General features: G+C 45.0%; 9 protein-coding genes across 9 annotated transcripts; 5 read left to right on the top strand and 4 right to left on the bottom strand.

The window, feature by feature from the left end:
- Nucleotides 1-439: 439 nt before the first annotated feature.
- Nucleotides 440-1,731, top strand: BKA55DRAFT_526338 (chaperonin 10-like protein; the record flags this gene model as incomplete). Its single annotated transcript, XM_046188828.1, has 4 exons — nt 440-869; nt 930-1,308; nt 1,396-1,458; nt 1,521-1,731. The coding sequence occupies 4 exons, from the start codon at nt 440-442 to the stop codon at nt 1,729-1,731; spliced, it is 1,083 nt and encodes a 360-aa protein (XP_046042980.1).
- A 1,499-nt stretch (nt 1,732-3,230) lies between these two features.
- On the top strand, nt 3,231-5,416 carry BKA55DRAFT_526396 (heterokaryon incompatibility protein-domain-containing protein; the record flags this gene model as incomplete). Its single annotated transcript, XM_046188836.1, has 2 exons — nt 3,231-4,944; nt 5,001-5,416. 2 exons carry the CDS (start codon nt 3,231-3,233, stop codon nt 5,414-5,416), a joined length of 2,130 nt encoding a protein of 709 aa, XP_046042979.1.
- A 293-nt stretch (nt 5,417-5,709) lies between these two features.
- BKA55DRAFT_696700 (uncharacterized protein) lies at nt 5,710-6,329 on the top strand (the record flags this gene model as incomplete). Its single annotated transcript, XM_046200295.1, has 2 exons — nt 5,710-5,817; nt 5,874-6,329. The coding sequence occupies 2 exons, from the start codon at nt 5,710-5,712 to the stop codon at nt 6,327-6,329; spliced, it is 564 nt and encodes a 187-aa protein (XP_046042978.1).
- Nucleotides 6,330-6,356: 27 nt separating this feature from the next.
- BKA55DRAFT_626160 (uncharacterized protein) lies at nt 6,357-8,518 on the bottom strand. Its single transcript, XM_046196849.1, has 3 exons — nt 7,848-8,518; nt 7,383-7,788; nt 6,357-7,308 (listed from the first exon to the last, which is right to left on the bottom strand). Exons 1-3 carry the CDS (start codon nt 8,302-8,304, stop codon nt 6,582-6,584), a joined length of 1,590 nt encoding a protein of 529 aa, XP_046042977.1. The 5' UTR covers nt 8,305-8,518; the 3' UTR covers nt 6,357-6,581.
- Nucleotides 8,519-9,751: 1,233 nt separating this feature from the next.
- On the bottom strand, nt 9,752-10,470 carry BKA55DRAFT_526390 (uncharacterized protein; the record flags this gene model as incomplete). The annotated part of the gene is made up of 4 exons (XM_046188834.1): nt 9,752-9,881; nt 9,951-10,063; nt 10,135-10,297; nt 10,352-10,470. The coding sequence occupies 4 exons, from the start codon at nt 10,468-10,470 to the stop codon at nt 9,752-9,754; spliced, it is 525 nt and encodes a 174-aa protein (XP_046042976.1).
- A 1,395-nt stretch (nt 10,471-11,865) lies between these two features.
- Nucleotides 11,866-12,811, bottom strand: BKA55DRAFT_545460 (uncharacterized protein; the record flags this gene model as incomplete). Its single annotated transcript, XM_046190821.1, has 3 exons — nt 11,866-12,239; nt 12,296-12,477; nt 12,528-12,811. The coding sequence occupies 3 exons, from the start codon at nt 12,809-12,811 to the stop codon at nt 11,866-11,868; spliced, it is 840 nt and encodes a 279-aa protein (XP_046042975.1).
- Nucleotides 12,812-13,926: 1,115 nt separating this feature from the next.
- BKA55DRAFT_526157 (uncharacterized protein) lies at nt 13,927-14,946 on the top strand (the record flags this gene model as incomplete). The annotated part of the gene is made up of 1 exon (XM_046188811.1): nt 13,927-14,946. The coding sequence occupies one exon, from the start codon at nt 13,927-13,929 to the stop codon at nt 14,944-14,946; it is 1,020 nt and encodes a 339-aa protein (XP_046042974.1).
- Nucleotides 14,947-17,359: 2,413 nt separating this feature from the next.
- BKA55DRAFT_489794 (uncharacterized protein) lies at nt 17,360-19,329 on the top strand (the record flags this gene model as incomplete). The annotated part of the gene is made up of 2 exons (XM_046186249.1): nt 17,360-18,348; nt 18,687-19,329. Coding segments are annotated over 2 exons (1,632 nt in total), but the record flags the coding sequence as incomplete, so codon positions are not given.
- A 552-nt stretch (nt 19,330-19,881) lies between these two features.
- On the bottom strand, nt 19,882-21,256 carry BKA55DRAFT_583547 (uncharacterized protein). Its single transcript, XM_046194224.1, has one exon. It carries the CDS (start codon nt 21,025-21,027, stop codon nt 19,888-19,890), a length of 1,140 nt encoding a protein of 379 aa, XP_046042972.1. The 5' UTR covers nt 21,028-21,256; the 3' UTR covers nt 19,882-19,887.
- Nucleotides 21,257-21,623: the final 367 nt, after the last annotated feature.

Below are 21,623 nucleotides of genomic sequence, written 5' to 3'. Positions count from 1 at the left end.
TCCCCAGTTCCTACTGCTACATGGCATCCCTTTGTCGTTTACTCCGAGCCATTCTTGCGCGTCCCCTCACGGCCCGGCTCCATACCATTTCATCGGCTCCTCATCTACAGATCTAACGCGAGTGATTTCAAGGCCCAAGTTCGGGGTCCCCCGCCTCCGCATATTCTTATTGGTGCCCACGATGTCGGAACCATAGTTTATTTTGTTGCATCTTGCTCCAGTTTCAACTGCAGCGTCCGATGAGCCTGTCCGATGCGACCTGCAGAGCATCCAACCATCCGAACCTCTGATACCGATCCTTGTATGTTCATGTACGGGAGAGTGGAGGGTTGTGCTGCATTCTCTGGATTTCTACCTAGTTATAAAAAGATCCTCCGAGGAGTGTTATTAACTGACTGACGCTTGGCAAGTAATCACTTATTATCGAGCGCAAGACAATATGACAGACAACGACGCAACTCGCTCGGCTGATGACTGCTACAAAGGTCGTGCAGCTGTTCTCAAAGGCTCCTATAGCGAGCCTTATTTGATTGAGAGCAGAACCATTGCGGGGGATGTAGGCCCCCTCGATGTGCTGGTTCACATCTACTACAGCGGAGTCTGTCACGGAGATCTGCATTCCCGCGACGGTGGACCCCCTGCGCCTTCACAGCCACTTCGGCCGCTTGTGGGAGGTCATGAAGGAGTTGGTGTAGTCGTCGAACTAGGCATTGCAGCAGGAGAAGTTAGCAACATCAAAGTCGGGGATGTTGCTGGACTAGGATGGCGCCATTCCTCCTGTGGCAAGTGTAGACTCTGTCTTGAGGGTAATGAGAACTCTTGCGCGGATCAGGTCGTTAATGGATTGCAAACTGATGGGACATTCAGAGGTACGTTAGAAGCAGGCTCGTAGTTGTATGATGTCAGAAGCTGACCCTCATCAACGGCAGAATACCTTGTTGCGCCAGCACAGCACGTCCTTCGCATTCCTGACGGCCTCGACCCTGCATCAGCTGCACCCATACTGTGCGGCGGGGGAGCCACTGTAGCTGCCCTTCGCAGAGGAGAAGTTTCCGTAGGTAAATGGGCCGCTATTAGTGGCACCGCTGGTGGCCTAGGTCATCTCGCCATTCAGTATGCAAAAGCCATGGGTGCTAACGTGGTCACTATCGACGGCCCTGAGCCTGAGAAAAGGGAGTTCTGTCTCAACCTCAGTGCAGACAGCTACGTCGATTTCACCAACGGTGATGTAGCCTTAGAGGTTTTGAAAGTCTCCAGCGGAGGAGTTCACACGACTCACATCATGAATTCTCATCCCTCATCATATTTGTAAGTCAAAACAACCGCCAGAAAATGATGTGTCGGCTTTAGCCTGCTCTACAAACCAACCTTTGCTGACTCTTAGTACGACAGTAGCAATGCATTTGCGTATTCCAGGCCTCGTGGCAATGTCGTCGCGCTTGCACCTGCCAAACTTGAGTAAGTAGACTTTTGCAATCCCACACCCCCGATTCCTTCCTTACTAACCCGGCCGTATCCAGTTTTCACACTGGGTTGCTGTTCATGCGCGGGATTTCGCTACATGCGCAAACCAACGGCCGGAGGATAGACATGTTGGACGCTTTAGAGATCGCTGCGGCAGGCAAAGTCAGGGTTGTTACAGAGGTATTGAAGTTGGACGAAGTAAACGTCGCTCTGGATAGAATCAAGATGGCACAAGTGAAGGGGAGACTGGTCCTGTCGATTTCTTAATAATAAACATGCCTGCTAGCACGGCTTCTCTACATTTTATGCTTCACGTGGATTCCAGTGCTTAGTTGCGAATGCCTTTATCCCTGATCCGGTATATTTTGATTCACAGGGACTGTCCTGCGCCAAAATTGATAGCAAATCCAACTTACGCCGTGTTCATTCCTTCTTAAACGCCGCAACATATTCTAAACCATGAGGTGAGGTGAGATGAGATGAGATCTCTTGCAATACTGGAGTGATAATGGCCCCCAACACTTGATCAAAGCTAAGATAGTATTAGAAAGATATGAGTAGTGTAAGCTGATTCCTAGGTCGTATGATGCCTTGGGAAGCTCGGCAACGCCCGCCATGCGATCAGTCCCCTCACATCCAGACTAATGGTCATGCACCGCACCCCCTCTTCTATTTACTTACCTAGGCAACCCCGGCTACGTGCCTCCTCCATTCCGCTTCCCTTGATTACTCCTCCTAAGTCCTGCCTCTTCGGGGCCGCCTCCACCCCCGATCGGGACCCAGATCCTCTAGATGTCCACTTGCCGGCTCCTCATGAAGGTTAATGATAGGGGAATGCGGTATTATCTTTCGGCTGAGACATTTTATGTATATAGCAGCCGTGGCATAGACATTAAAAGAATTAAAATAAAATAAAATAAGTTCTACTTTAAAAAAAGCTAAGAATTAAGGGCTTTAAGAGGTAAATATAATATTAAGCTATTATTATAAGGCAAAAAGAACCTATTTATAAGATATAAGAAAGATAACTATAAGGAAAAGTTAAAATATAATTAATTAAAAAAATATAAATATATAAAGAGTAATTAAATTATTAAGAAGTAATAATTAAGAAAGTGTTATATAATTAAGGGTGTAATATTATAAGACTTATAATAAGACTAGGTATAATATAAAAACCTATTAAGAAAGGTACTTAGGCCTTAAGAGAAGAGTATAATAATTAAATTTAATTAATTAAATAGTTTATAGTATTTTTATTATAATTTAATTTATAAAGGTTAAGATTTTAATTAACTTACTTATTTAACTAACCTACTTAGTATATATATTATATATATTTAAATTAAATAAATTAAATAAATTAAATAAATTAAATAAATTAAATAAATTAAATAAATTAAATAAATTAAATAAATTAAATAAATTAAATAAATTAAATAAATTAAATAAATTAAATAAATTAAATAAATTAAATAAATTAAATAAATTAAATAAATTAAATAAATTAAATAAATTAAATAAATTAAATAAATTAAATAAATTAAATAAATTAAATAAATTAAATAAATTAAATAAATTAAATAAATAAGTAATATTATATAATAAGTATATTAAATCCCCTAGAGATACTAATAGCTCTAACTAATAAATAATAACTTAACCTATAAAGGCAAGACTATAGCGCCATTCATGTGGGGCCAAATAAAGAAAATCCCGCATATGCGATGTGTTTCCCAGTCCCTCCTCTTTCTAACATAGCAACGATGTCTTTATATGAGTATTCTAAGCTAGTCGACGACGACATTCGACTTCTCACATTGCTGCCTGGCCAACCTGAGTCTGACCTCAAAGTCATAATTCATCATGCGCCACTCAGAGCCACGAGGGAGAAGTCTCATCATCGCATGCCCTTAGATGACCTGCAGAAAGGCTTGCCATTCAGTTGGGTAGCGGAAGAAACCGCTGACGATCGATGCCTCTTATGGAACGAAAAGTTGCAAACCTCTTCGTGGGCTCACCCTGATGGCAGTGTTACTCGATCCCTGCACGGCTCTCATGCAGACGATGTAACATCTTCCCCGCTATATGAAGCTCTATCATACACTTGGGGCAGTGCGGATAAGCCCCAAACTGTCCAGGTTCTATCCCAAGGTGACCTATGTGAAATCAGGACTCTCTGTATTAGGGGAAATCTTGCCAGCGCCCTCAATCATCTACGATATCCTGGTAAGGCCCGGACACTGTGGGCTGACGCAATTTGCATAAACCAAAACGACATTCCTGAAAAGAATATTCAGGTTCCTCGTATGGCCGATATCTTCCGCTCGGCAGTCCGTGTCGTGATCTGGTTGGGGCTAGAATCGGACAATAGCACGATTGCGTTATCGACGCTAGACTATTTGGCCGCACAGGTCGAGATTACCAAGGCAAGCTGGGTTCGACCTTCGCCTGGATGCGTCCACCAAGACTGGTTTCATTCGCTCACTGATATGCCATATGACGAGAGCACTTGGCAGGCTATTGCAGACTTGGCCAACCGTCCATATTTCAGTCGACTATGGGTTGTGCAAGAGATCCATCTCTCCAACCACAATGCAGTCGTGCAATGCGGACTATTTCAGATGACATGGCAACGATTCCGCAGGGCAATTGTCTGCCTCATCTGGAAGAGACATGTCCCTCGCTGTATTTCTTCAAGCAAGCTCCCAATGCTTGGCACATTCTGCTATAACTTTGAAGGCTTAAACTTCGCCACCTTGCTCCAGATGGTCACACATCTAGAGTGCTTCGACCCTCATGATAAGGTATATGGGCTCCTTGGACTCGCTGCATCTAGCCTGCTGCCTCACATTCGGCCTGAGTATGCTCTGCCCGTGGCAAAGGTCTATCGAAGTCTGTTTCTAGGCTTGATGGACCAATTGAAGCGGCTACATTTCGAGTTCTGTAGCTTGCGAACAAGTCGGCCTAGACAACTTCCTTCGTGGGTTCCCGATTTTTCTAGCAACCTGGGCGAGTTGTTATCCCGAGCGGCGGGGTTGGTATCTGGGATGTCTCGTGCCGAGGCAACTTATCGTGCCCCTGACGTTCTTGAAGTGTGTGGCATTCAGATAGCCACGGTGCAAAGCAACAAAGGGACGTGCCCAGCTGACATAACTAAGCGACTGACAGCACTTCAAACTTGGAAGCCAGATAACTTGATGACAGGGATATACCCTACAGGGGAGAGCATTTTGGACGCGTTTATCACCACTCTCGTCCAGGGTAAACTTAGGGATCGGTTCCCCGCTATAATCACTTGGTCCTCCCTTCAGGAACTTAAAAGTAAACTGAAGGAACTTCTGGCGAGCTCTATGGATCTGTCTCACGATAATATCGATGTTTCCAGTTATGCCCATGAACTTCGGTTTCTTTCCAAACAGGCCTTTATTATTTGCAAAACAGGGTATTTTGGTGTTGGTCATAAGGACACAAAACCTGGTAAGCAAGGCCTAAAAGTAGCCTGACTGTGTATTCTGGAAACTAAACAATTGTAGGTGATATTATATGTGCCTTTCTTGGTTGCAAAGTATTAGTTATTCTTCGTCCGTGGACAGGCGGGTGTGTTCAAGTTGTTGGTAGTTGCTATCTTCATGGGTTCACTAGCGTGGAGGCCTTCCTTGGCCCTCTCCCAGCCCCATGGGTTATGCAGTATAAGCCTGACTCCTGCGGAGTCCAAACCCCCTATTTCTTTAACAAAGACACGAAGGAAGCGGTCCAGCAAGATCCTAGGTTAGGCGAGCTACCCGTAGGGTGGGAAGCCATTCAAAAAGATAGGACAAAGCATGACCCCCAATTCTTTTCGTTGTTCCGAAACAACTTGACTGGAGAGATTATGAACTCCGATCCTCGTATGCTTCCAGAAGCTTTGCGTGATCGAGGGGTTAGATTACAGTTATTTAAATTAGTCTGAGACTTACAGTAGGAGTTGAGAGTATTATTATCACACAAATCAGTATCAAATTAATTTCTCTTCATCATCTGGAATCTACATTATCAAAGTATTATAATGTATTATTATTGTATGTTAATAGTCTGCTCTATTATTCATTGACAGACCACCTCTCAGGAGTCCATGGTGGTGGATGAGGTAATGGCATAGTATCCTGCGTCTTTGAAACGGTTAGCAGATGCAAACGCGTAGCTGAATACATACTCTTTCTTTTATATGCTTGCTACCAATTAGATTCTTGCGAAAAATGAGAGATGGTTGATGTTTTGATAACACGAGGTGGACTTGTTGGCATTTGCGCCGGTGGGGGTTACGCAGTTGGCGCCGCCAAGGGTGACCATCGCTTCAAGGCTGTCTCTATTGTCAGCGCGGTCAACATTGGGGATGGTGCTTGTCTCGGCTGTACGGGAATGAAAAGGCAGACGAGAAGGCCGCCGCTCTTGACCAAGTTGCGCAAGCCGTTCAAGCGGAGGCCGCTGGAAACGAGCCTGTCGCCGCCCCTTATGCTCCGCCGACCCTCGATGATAACACCCCTTACGATCTTAAAGAGGCTTATGAGTATTACTTGACCGCTCGTGGCCAGCATCCCAATGCTCAAAACAAGATGTTGCTCCGATCTACCGGTCTCGTCATAAACTTTGATGCTTGGCTAATTGCCGATATTTTCCTGACTCAGCCCCTCCTGATTGTCGTGGGCGAAAAAGCCGAGAGCAGATGGCATTCGGAAAAGATTTACAAGATCCTCGATGGCAAGAACAAGGCGTTGAAGAAGGTAGTTGTACCCAATGCACGCCACATGGACTTCTACGATAAGGAGGACTACATCAACCCTGCGATCGAGAAGATAGTCAATCACCTCAGCCCCAACAATTAGTATATCCAGTAAATAGGAGTTCTACATGGTGTCTAGCAGTTAGAATCATATGATAGGAGAATGGAAAATTCATAAACCGGCAGAAATAAATTTCCTATGCGGTCTAACACGAGCATTGGGCTCTTAGTTGAGCCCGTCATACGGCAACGAACCGTCCAGAGGCATCTCGGTTGCAATCCATAACATAGGTATGAGTTCCGCTGGTGTCGAACGCGTTGGCGCCGCAGGGGTATTGTGTCCCACCTCTGGCTGTCAGCAATATAGAGAGTTGCTTCGAACAGTGATACTCCCGTCCCCAGTTTCCCCAAAACACTGGTTGAAGACCTCTATCCCGGGGCCGCCATGAATACTATCGATCCACATGACTCGCCTCAGATTATTCTGTACTTCGAACCACGTCCTCCCTAGGTTGTCTCGAATCAGAGGGCGCAGTCTTTGAGGAAGCCAGGTCTGATCAGGGTCGTGGAACACAGACGTCGCCCCCACCATCAAGGCCCAGGCGAAGAGATAGCTCTCTCCAGCCGTGGTGGGCGTGAAGGCCAGACAAGCTTGTCGGAGTTGGTTGGCCAGATGCGGGTACTCGAATTTGACACCAGGGAAACTCCAGAAGACGGTTGTCAAGAAAGCGAGAAGTGACAACCGGAGAAGCTCTGGGAGAACATTGTTATCATTAAATTCGAGCAGAAGCAGCCGGGATTGAATCGATGTCATGAGCTCCTCGAGAGACATCTCCCGTATCTTTTGACCGGAATTGTGGCTATCATTGATGAGCTGTGAGAGGCCCTGGACATCCTTGAAGATGCTGTAGAGCCTCCTTCCTAAAGCTTGTACCACACAGCGCGAGCGGGAGAAGCAGGACGCGTCCGATGGCTTGAGCCGGGTGAGTTCAGGTGAACTGTCGAAAGCTGACTCGAAAGATGTATTATCTTGGTGAAAGACTGGATTCGCGCCGGTACAGATGCTGTAGACTAAACCAGTTCTTCAGGCGTTTGTAGTCAGCGACTTTGGCCGGATTATGATGAGCTGAAATTGGAAGGGAGAATTAAGACTTACCGGTAAAGTTTGGCTTGAAGCTGAGGCTTATTTGCAAACGATTCTATGCCACCGCGCAGGCCAACAATTTGCTTGAGACCCATGACGTGCATGTGTGCGGACTCTACGTCTCCAAAGCACTCCGCGATCAAGGCCATCCCCATGACGACAGTGATTGTCGAGTCGGTCAGTGCAGTTGTCGGATCAGCCAGTTGCTTATTGAGCTCGTGAATCGTCCTATATGAGTGGAATTCCGTTCTCTTACTCTTCTGACCTTTCAAACTATCGTAAAAAAAAGACGTCGTATAAAGGATGGAGTGTAGGTAGGCCAAGTCGAGCTGGGTCCAGTGAAACCAGTATGGATTGGTAGCGTCAGAGCGGGAGTACCTCCCAATCGGGTACATTGTATCTTTCAAGTACGAAAAGTCTGGAAGACAGAAGGCGTCAGGGGCAGGGCTTACTTATGCTTGAAGGGAAGAGACGTACATGTGCATAGCAAGCTGCGCGAACTACTATCGATGTCTTCAGGGAACTTGATGAAAGTGAAGACGTTGGCGGCACGGGGGACCATGCCTGGATGTCTGATTCGGGCCAGAGCATCCACGTCAGAGTTGAGCAACTCATGTCGTGTCCGAGCTCCGTGGGACTCTTCGGATGAATCATTGCCTCCTGCAGCATGCTGCGACCGTTGGCTTTCTACAGCGGTAGCAGGGACACGGCCCTTCAATCGATCAGGAGGAGTTCGTGTACGAGTATTCTTCCCCCGCATGACATGACTCCGTATGAGCTTACGGTCTCCAGCAGCCGGCTGACCATGGGCGTCCGCAGTCACAAAAACAAACCCCTTACCCGCCTGTGGCCCCGTCGGCATCGTTCCGTTGTAATGTACCCCATTCATGTACAAGGCGGCACCTTTGGACGGGGACAACATTGACCCAGGCATGCGGTTGCAAGGCTGTTTGCTGGGAAGAAGTTTACTAAGGTCCTGGTACCACTCAGATGGAAGCTGAACCACTGGTATCTGCCTAGGTGGGGATTGCAAGCAAGTTCCTGTCCGTACGTAGAACGTAGATCGTGCCAAGTATCGGCATGAAAAATGGCAGATGAAATGGATGTCGGCACCTTCCGCTGATTGGCGTCCGAATTAGGGAAACAATTGAAGGAGGTAAGTTGCAGACACAAAGTCAGAGCCCGACAAAGATCCTTGCTCGGATATTCGGCCCGGACATAAGGTACGGGAACCCGAAACAACGCCACACGCAATTTATAACAGGGCCTGCAAGATTGAGATTGTTTTCCTTTTGTGGTCCTAGCGTAAACTCTAACCCACTACGGGTTTGTTTCTAGTCCTCCCTCTACCCTGCAAAACTACGTAAGGGTCGTTTTTTCAGCAAGGCTCTCAGACGCCACTGTTCGTACTCGAAACTTTCAAGTACTACTCTCTGGTCCGCCTACACAAAACCACTTCTGTTTATTATGGTGAGGTGGTATAAATAAGTCAGTGTGACGAGCCAGTCGAGGGACAGGCGATTCAACAGCGCGGAAGACGCTAGTTGCCTATCAATAACCTGCTACCGGGTTTTTCTTTTACTTAGGATATATAAGAGTGACCTGGGCTAGGTTCTAGAAGGCCAGAGATTAATCTAATCATTGTTACACCCCTATCTTTAAAGACATCTATGGCGCCAACCCGGCGCATACCCTGTATATCCCCAGCTACCAAGCAGCCTCCTTCACTCTTTCCATTCCAGGCTATCACAGGCAACCCCGCATTGCGGGAGCCCCCTGACTGACCTATTCGATTTGGGACAATTTACTGGCGAAATTATGCTCATCGGGTGCCTAAATGACGAGGAATCCTACTGCTTAGATGATTGTTGTTAGAAGGAGGGTAGTACCGTTGAGCCAAGTACAGAGGCGAGAACCCTTCTATTGAATTAAAGGCTTATTATAGTACATGTCCCCGCTCCTACGACTGCCTACAAGGTTACGAGCTACCTAACAGAGGATTCAAACTTCTGCTGCAGTACCTTATTCGTCGTTCTACTCATGGGCTTTTCACAAGTTACTTTTAAAGTATTGCAGGGGCGGAGGATCTGTTGGCAGATTAAGGGCGCACTTCAGAAACGAGAGAAGGCAAACATTTCAGGGTGCTTTACGAGGAGGAGCCTGCTTAGGGCATGACACCGTTAATTTACATCTACAAACGAGTCTATAAACATATCTTCGCAAGCGGAAGGTCTGTCGCAGCCTGCAACTTAGCTCTCTGTGCGCTCCTGAGAGGGGCAAGGACTTCGGAGTTGTCGTCAGTATGCCACACCCCCAGTCAAGCGCTCAACGTTCTGTCGACCGTCTAGCCGAAACTAAACTCTGCTTGGCCAGTAACTAATCTATTTGATACATTGGTCATCCGTGGAATTAACGGATAATCCGTCATATCTGATAAGACTGCTGCCTTGCGGAGCGAGGTTTGCTCTGCCAGTGGTCAAGTTCTTTTCGACGGTGAAGAGCGTTTGATAGCTTTGAGTTGCACCGTTAGCACTACTGTGTTTGTCATGGACGTGTTAACAGGGTCTTCAGGCTTCTTACTATGTTGTGGAGCAGCTTGCGTTGGCGGAGAGAGTTATCTGCAAGACCCCAGTGACCTCGAACGACTTATTTGTCGGTGTCTCTGAAGCGACAACGGTAATGTTGGGGAAGTGCTGTTAGTTCGACGTCAGCTGACAAGATCCGCGGCTCTCCGTGAGCGTGAAACAAACATAATGGTACACACATTCCATTGGATGGATCTGTCAGCGGGCAGAATTGCTCCTCGGGCTGCTAGGATGGCCTCTCCGCCCGTGAAATTAGATCCCCCAAGGATCAAGGCGCCGCCGGGCGCAAAGAAGCTGGTGATACTGTCGGTTGTGGTCGGATCTTCAAAGGCTCCAAGTAATCTACGCAAGGCAAATGTTAGTTTTGATAGGGATGTCTGTTGTCATTTGACGTACTCTCTGTACCACAGTTTGAACTCTCGGTCAATACCGCAGGTTGGTGCATAATCTGTCATTTTGATCGCGCGGGCCGTTCCTAGGATGAGGCCGAGAGGGAAAATGGCAGAACACTTCATTATAACTGGATTCAATGGACGAAAGAAGCTGCAATTTTGTAATGATGGTTTTTTACGGTGACTTTGACGTAATCACCGCCTTTATATAAGGCTCGAATACAGACCGTCAGTGGCATAAGACCACTTGTCGGACAAGCAAAAGATTCCGGTAGTTTCGCCAACCTATCTCCCTGCACCCTCAGTCACTAGAGACACGTCGTTGTTGGTCAGCATCAAGGAGGGCAATGGTACTCAGTTCGGCAAAGTGATGTTGTAGGGTTAATCAAAAAATGCACCGGCGTTAGCGATGATGGTCTTGGCTTCGAAGCTTTCTGTCGCGGATTTATTCTGTTGTTGTGAGGACTGTTGAGGTGGCCAAGGTGCTAGCAAATACTTGGCCAAGCTGGGAAACAGTTAAGCTGGCCCCCTGTTGAATGTGGCGTCAGTCCTTGCGTCTTGCCGTTTTAGGGAAACAATCAACTGGCTTATGAAGCAATGCCGTGACTTAAAACACTAGTGGTTGGTAGAGTTTCCGGATTGTTTGCCTGATGGGGGCATCCGGCGCAAGCTAAGGCAAACAAAATTAGACTAACCCATTCCAGACACAGAAACACTCCTCAGCGCACGTTGTTCGTCCTTAATAGTGAAACGAGTCAGGCGCAACAGCTTCTGCCAATCTTATCGACGTGCATCGGTAATAGACCCAAGAGCCAAAAGCATCATTCTACCAAGTTACGACAGTAGTCTATGATATTTTTCGCCTTGCAAATATCGAACAGGGGGCCGGTTTGCAGGGTTTCCGAGGTATCTAACGTCTCAGCCTCTTGTACTGAAAAGTATCTTGCAGTTATATAAATCTCGCAATTTTGTGTGTCTTTCCAGTACAACTTGATCAATCTGTTTCCTTGGTAGTAAGGCCACCAAGTAAGTCACTGCAAGGGACGAAACAGTCTGGAGTACTCTTTGATACTCTCTTTATTACAAGAACATGTTGGACGCTCAGAGCCCGGGTATCTTCGTTGATTTTGTTTAACTTTAACGAAGCTGTGGCAGAGCGCCAACAGCGGTGTTTGCCCTGCGGGCCCTTGGTGGTAATAGCCGAGACTGAGGGCGCCAGGTAAAGGTTGAAACACCAATAAGACATGGAAAAGGGCGAGGGGGGAGCATGTCACACATGTCGTCGAAATGACGAACATACCCGAACCGAGTGAGCAACGAATTTGAATAGAAGGAACTAGTACAATGGTTCACCACTGCAGTTGGAACGGTAAAGGAGTTGGGAAGGACAAATTGTGGGCAATGCTACGGCCAGCTATCTCAGGTTGTACTAGAACAAGCAGTAAGGGCCCCCCTTCAACCATGTTGAGCACGATCGTGTCTGCAGACCTCAGCTTCTCCACTCAATCCAGTAGTCTCTCAGAACGATGTGTTCGAAGACTTCTCTGCCCACTTGTCCAACAGCTCCAGCGTGTCGTTGCACTTCTTCCGGATTGTGTCAAGAGCGTCATCGCCCAAGGCCAAGCTGACTGGGAAATCTTCTCCGGCCGTATGGTACTTAACCACGTCTAAGATGCGCGCCACACCCTTGGCAGGATCGCCGGGTTGCTGTTGATGGATTCCCTTCACCTGTGGGTACAGGTTGTCCACGAGAGGCTTGTACTCATCGATCTTAGTATCAATGTAGACTGCCTTCTTCTCATTGAGGAACTCAGTTCGGAAGTACCCGGGCTCGACAAGGAGCGTCCTGATTCCGAGTGGTTTTGTTTCCAAATTCAAACTCTCCACCGCGGCTAGGGCAATAGGTCAGTCTGTTGCTGCATTTGAGCGTGACGAAGGTGGAACCAACCTCGAAGCGCCGCCTTGGAGCTGCAGTACGCCCCCACTGCTGGTAGCCCTCCCCACGCCGCAATCGACCCCATGAACACAAAATTTCCAGCCTTCTTAGACCGAAAGTGTGGCAGGAAAGCTCGTGCAACACCAAGAGGGCCGAACACATGAGTTTGAAAAACGTTTTTCCAGTTCTCAAGGCTAGCGACAGTTAGACACCTCGAGATGTTGGGGACATGGACTCATCAAACCTATCGTCCTCAATGGTGCTGAAGTGTGGGTATCCGGCATTGTTCACTACAACGTCCACACCGCCATAGATACCAATGGCCGTCTCCGCCAGTTGGTCAAAGTCGGATTGGCTAGCGGTCAAGTCTAGCTTTAGAACCGATGCTCCCGCCTTTTGGAAATGTTCGATGCTGGTGGGGTTGCGCGCCGTAGCAATGACCTTGTCTCCCGCAGCGAGAAGCGCCTTCACGAATTCGGCACCGAATCCAGTGGAACTTCCGGTGATCAGCCAGACGAGAGGAGCCATGGTTTGTTAGGTGAGGATGCGAGCTTGTGAGTGCAACGGTCCTCTATAGAACCGGGTGAGTTTGAGGGTCTACGAACTTGTGAGTATTTATGGTTTTTGACGAGTCAACCAATCTGCCCTAACTAATAAGCCATGCGCTTTTGTGCTAAGAGTACTAGACTTAGATTTCGGGAAAGTGCTTATAAATCAGCAGGTCACGGGGAAACGACGGCTTTCTTCAAATTTAGACTGCCGCTATGACATTAGGACGATGGGGGGTGTCGATAAATTTCAACTTTCTTTGTTCACGCACGGTTCTAAACCACAGCCTATGGAGGTGGCATTAGGTCTTCCTCCAATGCCATCCGCACTACTACAAACTCGAACTAAAAGATCCGGGTGGGTACACGGCCATGGATAGAGCTGGCGGTGTGCACACAATAATACATCAAAGGGGTAATGGTACAAAGGTATGCGAGAAGATTCCACTCTGGCCATTTGCTTTCTCTTGTATAGACTGCCGCCCTTTGAGTAGGAAACGCTGCTGAAGGATTGTTTGATGTTGAGATACCCTGTGCCATGGATGGGCCAAGTGCACGAAGTTGACACCTCGGGGCAAAGGAACCTTTCATCATGCAGCCCAATGTGTCCCTGAGAGCTTGTGTGTAGATCGGGCAGTGATGCGGGGGAGGCGATATGCCTACAAGAAGCTTCCAGTCTATCACGGTGTTAACGGAGTCTAATACTGCCGAGAACACCGCAAAGTAGTGGGCTTGAGTTAGCATGTCCAATGCTCCACCCCGCTAACCTACGGGACATTGAAATGATACAGACATTTCATGCGATTTGGGGTTTCCATGCATGTGGACTTGAGCTTATAAATCCGGGATGTAAATGGACCGTCCTGTGCTCTGACTCAAACTCTGAAGCATGAAGCAGCCTTCTGACAGGTCCCCTAAGCTCTCCCTACCGAGTGCCTTGATTGTAAATACAGAACCTGGCACACACACTGGTGGTATAAAACTACGGTGTTCCTCTCTCAAACTGACTGTTACGCACCATTCACGGACTACAACAACACCATCCACTTACCGCACAAGCCAGACTCCTTAAGAACATAGCCACCATCCATCGCAATGTCTAGATACGCTGCCTCCCACGTTAGCACCCAGGGTCCTGGAGATGCGCGGCCCACAGCTCTTCAAGTCGTTGAGGATGAAGGCCTAATCGGCAAGCTCGCCGGCAAGGTTGTCCTTGTGACGGGCGCAAACTCTGGTATTGGTGTCGAAACAGCGCGAGCTATCCATGCCACCGGTGCCACTCTCTACCTCACTGCCAGAGACTCGGCCAAAGCCCAGCAGGCCGTCGACAACGTCAAGAACGGACCCGGCCCCAAGTCCAATGCGCCCATTCACGTCATAGAGATGCGTCTAGATTCCTTCGCCTCGGTACGAGCAGCTGCCAAGGCCTTCCACGGCCAGAGCGACAAGCTTAATCTGCTCATCCTCAACGCTGGCGTTATGGCCACACCTGAGGGGAAGACCGAGGACGGTTTCGAGACCCAATTTGGCACCAACCACTTGGGCCACTTCCTCCTCTTCCAACTCTTGAAGCCCGATCTGCTCGCAGCCTCCACGCCTCAGTTCCAATCGCGGGTGATTTCTGTGGCCTCCTCAGCCCACCGCTACGGCAAGGTCCGTCTCGACGACTTCAACTTTGAAAACGACCCATACGACCCCTGGACTGCTTATGGACAATCCAAGACGGCCAACATCTACTTCGCCAACGAGATCGAAAGACGGTACGGGTCCAAGGGACTGCACGCCCTCTCCCTGCACCCGGGTATCATCCAGACCAATCTCTCTCAATATCTCAGCAAGGAGGTATTAGAGTCGTTGGCAAGGAATGAATCGCTGCACAAGAGCATGAAGAGCGTGCCCCAAGGAGCGGCCACAACCCTTTACGCTGCGCTAAGTAAGGAATGGGAAGGTCGAGGCGGCAAGTACCTCAGCAACCTCGCCGAGGAGGAGCCAGCGGATACTACAGGAGACTGGCTGCAGAGCGAGGTTGGATACGCCCCCTGGGCTTACGACGAGGAGGCTGCAGGGAAGGTTTGGGAAGAATCGAACAAGCTGGTAGGCGTTAACAGCGAGTAATAGAACCCCGTCTCTAGCACACGCGGTTCTTGGTCTACGGATGGATAAGCTAAGCATAGTACTAAAGTACCTGCTATATATACTTCTTAATTTAAGTATAAGAATAGTTTTAGTGTCTACTCTTAGAGTTATTATAATTATAGGTAGGCCTACTTATATTTTATTTTAATAAGGAATTTATATAGTGCTAATAGCTTACCTCTTTATATCACGGGCTGGGTTCGGCAGGACAGGTAGACGGGGAATGCTTTAGACGGAATACGGTCTATTACTACAGATAGGCACTATAAGCAGGTCAGGCTCTATTAATAAGACATAGCTCTTTAAGCTACATTCTGGAGATCTTCTAGCTTAGCTTCTAAAGCTTTGTAATAACATATTGCCACGTGACTAGTAGATATCCGGCTTACTGCCAAATAGCTATCCTGATATACGGGTCTAGGGTAACCTGGTCTTGCGCTGTAATACTTTACTTTATTTTATTTTAATATTTACTTATATTTTCTAAAAAGTAATATTCCTATAAGTAAATTAAATTATATCTTAATATTTTTTTTAAAAACAAATATAAGAGTAATAATTAAAAAAAGTTATTAATAATACACAGCTATTAAATAGGATTTTAATTATTTTTATATTTAATATTAAAAAAGAAATTAAATTAATAAAATATATTATCTAGTAGTTATATATATATTATAATTAAATTATTCCTTAAAATAAAGCTAATAATATTATATAATAAAAGATTTATTTTAAAAAAACTAATTAAAATATTTTATTTATTTTAAAATTATTTTATTATTAAAAAAAGTAATATTTAATAAATATATATAATAAGCTTATATATTAAATAAGTTTATATACTAATATATTATATACTATAATATCTGCTTATTTTATATTATTTAAGTTAGCTAATGAAAAAGCCAGAGCTAACGCCTAACCTCTAGTCTGCTAGTAATATGGGCCAAAGTACTAGCTTGGCGCAGGCGCTGATTGGCTAGGAAAAGCCGGGGGCCGCCATACTACTAAGGCGCTAAAGTACTATCTTAGGTTAGCTAATAAAAAAGCCAGAGCTAACCCCAAGTAGGTTCCTACTACTTATTATAATAGTAAATTAGTTAATTTACCTTTTTTTTATATAAGAAATTAATATAGCGCTATTATATTATAGGTTAATCTAACTTTTTTATCCTTATTAATTTACTATTTCTTAAAAAGCAATCTTCTTAGAGTTAGAAAGGTATAAAAAATTACTATATATTAAATAACTATATAATTAATTAATTACTAATATTATTAAAAGGTTATCTTATAATTATATTAATATATTTACCTAATACTAAGAATTATAGGATTTTAATATAATAGACCTTAGTATAGACTTACTACTTCTAGCCTGATTACTATTCTTATTTTAATTAATTAAGGAAAGATAAGCTATTAATCTAAGATTTAGTATTAACTAATTAAATACTTTATAATATAAGACTAAATATAAATATATAATAACTACTTAATCTAATAAATAATAATAGACTTTTTATCTTTAGTTATTTATTATTATTTTAACTATCTACTAAGATAAATAAAAATATCTTTCTTTATTTATTATTATCTAATATTATCTTAGCTATCTAATTAAATAAAAAATCTTCTTAAAGGTTACTAATTATTACTCTTATAATATAATATTAATAATCCCTAGAGATATATTTTATATTATTTAAACTTTAAGTCTTAAATCTTAATATCTATTATATAATATAAATTCTTAAGAATAAGTATTAAGGTTAAGGGATAAAATCTACTATTATCCTTAACTATCTCCTATTATTTATCCCTTTAAATTTTATTATCTATTTTAATTTAGCATTATATAATTAAATAAAAAGCCCCTTTTATTATATATATTAAGTAATAATAGACTTACTTTTATCTTATTTCTATATCTTAAAGCCTAAAGGATAAAATTAGCCTTTATTATTAACTATCTATTATTATTTAAAACCTTAATCTTTAGTATAATTATAGGTTTATAAATTACTATAGTATTAATTAAGTTAAAAAACTTATTAGACTACTTTTATTCTTAAGTATCTAATATTATCTACCTATTTAACTTTTATTATCTGCCTCTATTTAATACTATCTAATTAGATAAAAAATCTCTATAAAAGCACTCTATTATCTCTATTAAGCAATACCAGACTTACTTCTATTATCCGCCTTCATCCTTAATTATCCGGTATTATCTGCCCCTTTGACTTTTATCATCTGCCCCTACCACTTATTGTAATGGTGAATTGGTCAATTCACCTTTTTTTTATATGGGAAATTAGCGTGGCGCTATCATGTCATGGGTCAATTCACCTTCGGCTCAGTCTTCGAAGCTCTCAAAACCGTAACCAAGCCTTTCACTACGGTCTACAAAGCTATCAGTAAAGCTACCGCTATTTCTGGTGGCTTTAACAAGGACATTTCGTGGAAACTACCTGATCCATCGTCCAAAGACCCTCGTGCCAATAAGCTTATAGATCCCGATCTGAAGCAAGTCCAATCACCTTGGGGAGATTCTATTCTCCTCAAAGCATTTGGCAAGCAGCCAGATCAAATTAGCAAGGCAAATGGCAAGAACAAAGGCGAGACGATGAAGGGCGGCAAAGACAGTAATGTGATTGGCTACATGAACATCTACTGCGTCGGATGTGGAGTTTCTAGAAGCGCCAGGATCGCCGGCAAGGCATCTTGGTCGCCAATTGGAGGCTTTCAGACTGGTCAACTCTCTTTAAACACTGATATCCGTTTTGTTCTGCAAATTGGGATTGATGCTCAGTTGACTTACAAGCGAGAGTTCAAGCACAGACTCCTTGACGTCGGTCTCCCTGGTCTCTCTTACGGCATCGTCAGGATCGGACCCGCTATTACTGTTGATTCACGCGTTGAGCTCGATGCTGATGCCAACGGCAAACTTTTGGTTGGTGCCGAGATGGGCTTGCAGAATACTGAAGCAATCGTTGACTTTGTCAACCCCCGCTCCAGCACTGCGCGCGACTTTGATCCTTCCTTCAAGCCTATCTTTGAGGCTGAAGGTGAGCTTATGCTATCTGCTACCCTTGGTCTTCCTCTTGGTCTACGCTGTGGTGTCAAGGTAGCGGGCTTTAGCGTGGACGTGGCTCTCATTGATAAACCTTCCATTAAGGGTGTTGCTAAAGTAGCGGCTAAAGCCGGCCTTAATGGAGATAACAAGCTCGACGCTGGATTCACTGAAACCAACGGCTGTACGGGAATCAGCACGCAGATGAGCTGCCGTAACAGGGTGTACGTTGACCTTCTCAGTCTCAAGGAGTTCACAATTCATGACACCAAAGACAATGTTCTTGCGCAAGGCTGTATCAAGTTAGTCCTCCATGTCTCATTGCTGACTTTAATACTGACTGGTATTCGAACAGACTTCCTGGGCTTCCATCTAAAACAACAGGCGCCACTACCAACACTGCCGAAACCAATACGGCTAGGACCAATATGGTTGAGACTAATTCGGTCAATCCTCCCGAGACGACTGACAGATCTCACGGCCCCAAAGCAACAGATAATGTAGAGACTGGGACTGAAGCATCAAATCAGGATCCTGTCCCCCCTACATCCGGGATTTCAGTTGAATCTAACATCCCGACACAAACCAACACTCCCGACCAGGAGCAGGTAGATGGTCAACTGGAGCCAGATCAAGGTAGTTCCGACGTATTCGGGAACGATGATTCGTTCCGCCGTATGAAAGTCAGGCAACTCAGTTCGGATAACGAAATGGCCGAGGAACCCGCGGATAACACGTTGGATTTCGAAGGTGGCTCTGATGAGCTTTCATACGACCTTAAGGACTTCAAGAACTCTTCATACAACCTCTCGACCGGATATGAATTAGCTCTCATGGTTGATTCAGATATCACAACAAAGGTTGTTCCTTGCGCCAGTGGCAACATGTACGCCTTTCTCATTGAAGGAGAAGACAATCCCTATTGCTCCGGAATGTGGTCGACCAAGAACGATGTTCTCATCATCGACGACACTCAACGCATCCTGCACTATTACAACAACACCATGTCCGTTCTGGGTGTATCGCGCCTCCGCGTGGACGAAGAGAAGACTATCCTCGACGGCGGTGTTATTGTTGCCCTCGTGCCATATTATCCAGAAGATAACAGCGATGACTATTATTACCTGGCTGTCGATCCCAACGAACAGGTCTTTTCCCCTATTTTGTGTGACTATTCCGACGACCGTGGGTCAAAGATGTTTTTGGCTAGTGACCCAGATGGGGGTGCCGAGTTACTTAAGAGTAAAGATCTCATGTATACTGTGACTGGTGGAGAAGTTTCCGACTGTTATGCATTAGCCTTATTGTAGGGAGAGTATGCAGAGAAAGATGACTACCTGAGCTATGGGGATACTGAGGAGGAGAATAACGAGTAAGTATTGAGACGGACACTGAGAAGGATGGTAAATCATGCAATGAGAGTATGCAATTTATTTCTCTATCGTAGTTTCTCCAACCTGTAAAAAACCTGCTGAGTTGTCTTTCACTGATAACTTGCCATGCAAACGAGCTCCGAGCTAGCGTCGCGTTCTGGTGTATTATCACGCAGCAGTGTTTACTTCAACATAACAACAAAGAAAGCAAAATATGTCCACCGATACAGCCTGAAGTATCACCATGGTTCCCAAGATAGGCGGTATTAAGAGTTAAAGATAATTGCGGATCATGTGAGCGCTAACATACTTCTTGATTCGCAATGCCTCCTTGTTGTGCGCTCTATTTGTTGGTATTGGGTTAATGCACTATGTATATCTGGCGTTTACGCTTTTCTAAAAAAATAAAAAAGATAAACCTATATAATACTTTATAAAAAGAAAAAAGAGATATATGTCTTTGCTAAATTAAGAAGATACTACATAGTTAGAGTTCGTGGTATAAACCTTTGTTCTACCTTTTCCACCACAGGTATCCCTATTCTCACCCATACATTCTAAATCACACTCCTCCATACTAACCTTTGTAGCCCTTGGATTCAATTCATTGCCGCAAACGCAGAGATTGTCTTTTTGGAGAGCAAAGTAGTCAGTCTCGAGGCCAACAGTACAGAAGCTTGCGCACTCTTCCAGAGTTCTATTTTCCCAAGTGATATAGTCCTTGCCCCGTATCACGCGCTCGTCCTTGCTCACGAAGCATCCGATACTAGTGTACTCGACACCTGTTTCTTCGTAAGAACTAAAGACTTCAATAGCGTCTTGCTCACGATCACAAACTTTTGGACCGCCGCTGCAGCGAGATTTGCAGGACCAATTGTGTATACGCCGACTATCCATACGCAGGCGATCGTCACATAGACAAGAGTCGCCATTTTGTAGACCGAAAAGGGGCAACGACTGTGAGAGACAGTAGGCTTGACAAGCAAGAATAGACATAGGTTTGACGTGGCTCAATTTATCAAGTATCAAAACACGGGTGGATTTGGTTGGATCTATCCCACTGGAATAGCATCCGAGGCGCCAATATGGAGGAGGGGTAAATGGTTTCCGGAGAGCTTTTTTAGTTGGGCCGACACAGTAGGTTTGTCCTGGGATAAGACTCGTGGTACAGTTGCCTGGGGATATCGACGGGTTGGTAGCTGTAAAGAGAGAAAGACTCATATAGTGCTGGCCCAGAACCCGAACACAGTCATCTTCCTTCTGAATTGTATACCAACGTCCACACTCTTTAGTTGTGTTTTTAGCTAGACTGGCGTTCTTAGGTAGTGGAACAGGCTCGTCAGCATACTTAGAGTATGCCGGGTCTGATTCCGCGTTGTTGACAATGTTATTGTACTGGCCGTCAGATGGCGTAGTGCAAATGATTCTACCGAGCGTTATCGTGCCCGACGGGAAATTATGGCAATCGTCATCGATCCAGGGATTGAGAGTGACGATGTCTCTTGGGCGAAGACCTAAGGAGTCGGCCACAGAGATGCAGGTGTCGTTTTCTTTGACCTTGTAGGTGTTGCATTGAAATGGTAAACAAACTGGCACGTCTTCGACCATGTCGTAGCAGTCGAGAATGTTAGGGTTGTTAATAAAGATTTCTGCAGAAGAGACGCTGTACTTGAGAGCCAATGAGTCACAAGTATCGTTGGGCTTTGTTGTATATACATCAGAAAGACAAGCTGGGGCCTCGGGCGGCTGTGAGGTTTGGCCTATTTCATTCTCAGAATGTATTCTGTAGCCTCCAAAGTAACTGGTGATGTTTAAATGATATCCGAGCCAAACCAGAATTGGCGTGTAAATGATGAATATGAAAAGGCATATTAGCCACGATTGAGATAATGGCAGAAAATTTCTGGTAAGGTGCATTTCCGTGATGTTGAGCTATTTTTGCAGAAAGTCTAAACGCGCTTCGCTTTCTGGATTGACATCTTATATCTAATTTAAGACGAATTTGGCTGTATGCAACTGGCCTAAACTAACCAATAGACTCGGTAACATGACATTTAACCGAGAGGAGCGGTGGATATACACAACCAACAAAAGTGGGCAAGCTAAACGCATTAGACCTTTGACCCTGAATTTAGTAACCTATTTCGGATGCAAAGCCTAGGCAACTTTGCAAAACCAACACATCTGTCCATTGGCCTTTATTA

Source organism: Fusarium redolens, assembly GCF_020744475.1.
Source record: "Fusarium redolens strain MPI-CAGE-AT-0023 chromosome Unknown BKA55scaffold_23, whole genome shotgun sequence".
NCBI lineage: Eukaryota > Fungi > Ascomycota > Sordariomycetes > Hypocreales > Nectriaceae > Fusarium > Fusarium redolens.
Note: the sequence above shows the minus strand (reverse complement) of the source record. Positions and strands in the feature narration are given on the sequence as shown.

Excerpts from the sequence above, each read along its gene's own strand:
- BKA55DRAFT_626160 (XM_046196849.1), bottom strand. The coding sequence starts at position 8,304 with ATGCCTGGGTCAATGTTGTCCCCGTCCAAAGGTGCCGCCTTGTACATG. Across the intron at positions 7,789-7,847 it reads GCGCAGCTTGCTATGCACAT|ACTTTTCGTACTTGAAAGAT; the intron begins GTACGTCTCTTC and ends TCTGTCTTCCAG. Across the intron at positions 7,309-7,382 it reads CTTCAAGCCAAACTTTACCG|AACTGGTTTAGTCTACAGCA; the intron begins GTAAGTCTTAAT and ends AAACGCCTGAAG.
- BKA55DRAFT_583547 (XM_046194224.1), bottom strand. The coding sequence starts at position 21,027 with ATGGTCGAAGACGTGCCAGTTTGTTTACCATTTCAATGCAACACCTAC.